This window comes from Morone saxatilis, unplaced genomic scaffold, assembly GCF_004916995.1.
Source record: "Morone saxatilis isolate NCDOM2014 unplaced genomic scaffold, NCSU_SB_2.0 Contig0, whole genome shotgun sequence".
Lineage (NCBI taxonomy): Eukaryota > Metazoa > Chordata > Actinopteri > Moronidae > Morone > Morone saxatilis.
This window is the reverse complement of record NW_023339650.1, coordinates 19,978,631-19,983,055: the sequence shown is the minus strand read 5'-3', so window position 1 is coordinate 19,983,055 and position 4,425 is coordinate 19,978,631. Positions and strand designations below refer to the sequence as shown.

The 4,425-nt window shown below is 41.8% G+C and overlaps 1 protein-coding gene across 1 annotated transcript; it reads right to left on the bottom strand.

Annotated features, from left to right (window-relative positions):
- Positions 1 to 272: 272 nt before the first annotated feature.
- Positions 273 to 3,521, bottom strand: LOC118339583 (gamma-crystallin N-B). The gene is made up of 5 exons (XM_035677333.1): positions 3,501 to 3,521; positions 2,239 to 2,330; positions 1,317 to 1,473; positions 581 to 726; positions 273 to 472 (listed from the first exon to the last, which is right to left on the bottom strand). The coding sequence occupies exons 1-5, from the start codon at positions 3,519 to 3,521 to the stop codon at positions 337 to 339; spliced, it is 552 nt and encodes a 183-aa protein (XP_035533226.1). The 3' UTR covers positions 273 to 336.
- Between the last annotated feature and the right edge of the window lie 904 nt (positions 3,522 to 4,425).

Genomic DNA, 4,425 nt, shown 5'->3' with positions numbered 1-4,425 from the left:
TCTGTAATACGTCTTTATGAGTGGATATGTTCGTTGGCTAACGTTACTGCAAAACTTGTGGAAGATACCGTCTGATTGTGCTTTTAGCTTAATAACATTAACTTGTCTATCTAGCAAACAAATTGCTAAATACTACACGAGTGGATGGATGCGGGTGCAGGCGCATCGAGAACTGTTGCTAAGCTAAGCTGTGTAATGCAGCCACACAAAACAACACACACACAGAGAGTGTTTGATAAAAAACTTGTTTTCTTATCTTAGTTTGGGTTTATTTATTGTACATGATTACAGTAGAGGTCACTGGAGGGGGAGATTGAGGGGGGAGTCGGGGAGGGTTTAGAAGTAGTTGACGACCCTGCGGATGGACTGGATGTTGGGGTTCTGGGCCTGCCACTCATTATGGCTGCAGTAGTATCCACGCTCCATGATGTACATGCGGCCGCGGAAGTTTGGCTCCTCGTACATCACCCAGCTGCAGACGGACGGACAGACGGAGACATTCAGATCATTTCAGACAATTAAGAAGCTGTAAATGTTTTGCTTGAACTCGTGATTATTGTATGTGTAGTGTTGAACTCACGCTCCGTCTCCGTAGACCCTGACAGAGTTGATGCAGTTCTTGGAGAAGCCGCGGCTCTGCAGGAAGGGACAGTCATCGCAGATCTCCACACACTGACCGGAGAAGTTACAGGCCTCGAACAGCTCGATGCGGTAGTGCTCTCCATGCTGACGGACGGACAGGAAAGAGGACAGACGGCCGAAGCAAAAGATAAAGTTGGTTTTTGAGAGACAGAAATGATGCATCACCATGACTGCAGCAAAACTTTATCAAACGCTACAAGAACTCTCTAAAAGTCTCTAAAGGGGAAATGTGTAAATGTTTCTGTATGTGATTGAAGTAACAGTTGACTGGGCTGCAGTTTCAGGAAGCTTGTCAGCTACACCAAAGATTTTAATGATTAAATAATGTTTTAATTTTTAGTTAAATCTTCAATTGAAGGATTTAGTGGCATATAGTTGCAGATTGCATTGTCTCTATTTGAGAACCTGAGAGAGACAACCGGCTGTGCTTCATCTACGGGCCACATGATGACACACAGCCTGTTCCTGTTTAGCTCTCCGCTAACTAAAATAGGGATAAAATGTTATCGGACCAAATTCTGACAGTGAAGTTTCTGTAGAGACTTTTACAGCCGCTTCTTTCACAATGTGAGTTTATGGGAAGAAGCATTTTTAGGTATTGCCATCACAAGACGGACGCCATCGCTGTACACGGATCAACCGCTGTGTCAATCCGGCCTCACAGAGATGTTTACCATGCGGATGGGCTTGCAGGATCCCATGTGGTCGTTGTGGGAGTTCCACCTCTGGAATTCTGGGTATTCTCCGTGCTCCAGGATGTACTGCTGGCCCTTGAAGTCGGGGTGGTCGTAGCAGATCCAGGCTCCGCTCTCCACGCGGATGGAGTTCACCCTGTAAACACACACCGTAAGGACTTTATTTGGTGTTACTGCAAACCTCCTCCAGGTTTACATGTCAGCATTGACAGATCAATCAGATCAATCAATCACTGAGATAATCAGAGTATGAAAATACTGTTTCTGAAATTAGATTGTAAATGCCTGCTGGTGATCATCAATATAAAATGAATATATAAAGTCAATATTTTACACACAGTTCAACATTGTAAACATCCTGTGAGTTTAGTTCTGATTGGAAAAACTATTTCTGATCAATAGTCAGATCTGTTATGTCATGCACATTTCTTGCATTGGTAGCGCCCCCTAGTGGTGTATCTGAATGAAACTTTCAGGGTGTGTTTCAGGTCCTTCTATGGACGTATGCTGTGAGTTCTGAGATGATCGGTCCAGCAGTCGTTCACTTCTGTCTGTTTATGTGAGGAACCACACCCTCTCTGAAGCTCACTGGTCAATATGTTGAACACTAAATTAGTTATCAATAAGCTTAATGCAACTATTGATCAGCTCCAGCCAATGAGGATCCGCAGAAGGTAAGTGGCCTTTATAAAACTGGATGTTTCTGGAGAAGCACATTCTCATCAGCTCCTGTTACTGGACCAAGTTTACTGTTTCTAGATGATTCCAGCTCACTGCAGTTGGAGCTTTTGCTGCAGACAAATAATAAACACCGAACATGGCCTCCACAATAACACTGTCCGTGTGAGCCGTAAGGAACCAGTTTCTTATAAAGCTGAGCTCAAACTCATTTTCCTCTCACCTGTTCATGAAGCCGCGGTCCTGGAAGTTATCACAGTCCCCTCTGACCTCCAGCTTCCTGCCGGTGAAGCATTTTCCCTCGTAGAAGGTGATCTGGAGGAGGAAATAAACATGTTTCACTGTGTCGGCCATGTTTAACGAGAACACTGGTTTTCTTCCACCAGCATCCAATTTTCTGAAGCTTGTCCTCGGTGGGGAGGAGATTCGACAGCTCGGCAATAATTTAGTAGATTAAAGGTAAATCAGATGTCAGGTGAAGTCAAGGGTCAGATTCACATTTATTTAACTCCTGACCATTGAAGGAGTACCAACAAAATAACATATAATCCAGTGGTTTCCAACCTGGGGGCCAGGACACCTGGGGGTCAACAAAGCTTCCCAGGGGTCGCAAGAAGCTTTTGATTTTACTAGAAAATGTATAATATATACACAGTCGGCCTAAATCTCAGCATTTCATTCAAGACGAAAACTAAATGAAACTGTTATTATTAAAGTTTAGATTACACTATAAAAGTTCATTTAACTCTAAACAATTGTTGAAACTGATTTCATTGAAAATGTTAAGTTACACAAACTCAGCTTTCTAAGTTAAAAAACATTCTTGATCAAGTAGCTTTAGCTTTAGACACTGACTTCATTTGGACATTTTTATTTTCCACTGAAAAAAAAAACAAAATTGAGTTTGTTTCTCATTAAAGTGAATAATTTAATATCTGAACTCTGATGAGCTGGCGTCAAGCATCAGGGAGAATAAAACAATCAACTGGTTAAAAAGCAGCTTATTAAGTCTCTGTGATTGTTGCAAGTATCAAAAAACAGACTGAACTGTATAAAAAGTAAATCAATCAGTATTCACAGGAAATAATCCAAACTTCCGGTTGTACACCACTGACCACACCCCTGAGTACACTACACGAGAAGATTAAACTGAAGCTCATTCTCTTTAGTCAAGTCAAATTACTGGTTGTTTTTACAAGGACACCAAAATCCCCAATATGGCGGCGGTTCAGCAGTTCATTTTGAAATCAGAATATTTCCCTCAGAACTACGGCCGCTCTGCTGTTTCCCCCAATCAGCACCAAACTCCATTAAAAAAACAAGCGATTTAAACGATGCGGACTCAGGAGGAAGTAAAGGTTCAGAGGGTAGTTTGTAGTAAAAAGGTAAACACGTGTTAGTGGTTTTACCAAAGGACCCCGATGATCTACCAACTAGTCAAAGCTTTCAGTCTCCAGATGTTCCACCAGCTGCTTTGTTACTCACCTTTCCAGAGTACTGCGACATTTTTGCCCACTGGATGTTGTCCAACCTGGCCCACAACCACACACACAGTGTAACAGAGAAAAAGTTGGACACCCCAATATATACGGCAGGGGGGTGAGCGAGGGGCGAGGTCCCGGCAGGCCGGACAAAAGGTGAGGCTTTAAAAGTTTCTGCTGCCTCGACGCTTTCCCTTCATCCTGATGTGTCTGCTGATTCTGCTGTGTGTGTGTGTGTGTGTGTGTGGACTCAATAGAATGTGCTTGGCCGGAGCTTTACGGGGTCAATGATATTGCACATGCCACGCTTCTATAGAGACAGAGAGACACAGTGAAAGGAAGCATACAAACATCTGATGGCCGTATAACATTATTACATTATATAGATACTCTCTGGGTCCGTTATCCATCAGTGAGTAAACTTCAACAAATACACACAGCTGATAAACAACTGCAGGAAGTTTGTATAAAACCAGAGATTTGATTATTTCCTGTGAATATTGATCAGAGATTAGTTTTTCTGATATTTTGAGGAACTTTTGATACACTCTTCTGTCTGCATTAGGTTTTTTTTTTTATATTTTTAACAATCAGACTTAATAACTTGCTTTTTAACCAGTTCACTGGTTAAAAAGTTTGAAACTGTTTATATGGAACATTTTTAGTGACACAAACTCAATTTTAAAATTGTTAGTTAAAAAACATTATTGATAAACTAGACCTCCAAACACTATGATTTGTCATCAACTGAAAAGATGGAACGTCTCCTATTAAAATCACGGGGGTATGTCTATGAGCATGGCGACAAACCTGGATGGCTATTAGCACACCAACTTAAGTGCTGCGCCGTGTCTCAACAGATTCCACAAATTCTTAAAGATGATGGTGAACTAACTATTGTCCCAGAGGAAATTAACGAAACATTCACC

What these genes read in the sequence shown, in the direction of transcription:
- LOC118339583 (XM_035677333.1), bottom strand. Translation starts at nt 3,521, where the DNA reads ATGTCGCAGTACTCTGGAAAG. An exon ending in TGTCGCAGTACTCTGGAAAG is followed by an intron (nt 2,331 to 3,500) that starts GTGAGTAACAAA and finishes TTCCTCCTCCAG; the next exon opens with ATCACCTTCTACGAGGGAAA. An exon ending in CCTGCAAGCCCATCCGCATG is followed by an intron (nt 727 to 1,316) that starts GTAAACATCTCT and finishes TCCGTCCGTCAG; the next exon opens with CATGGAGAGCACTACCGCAT.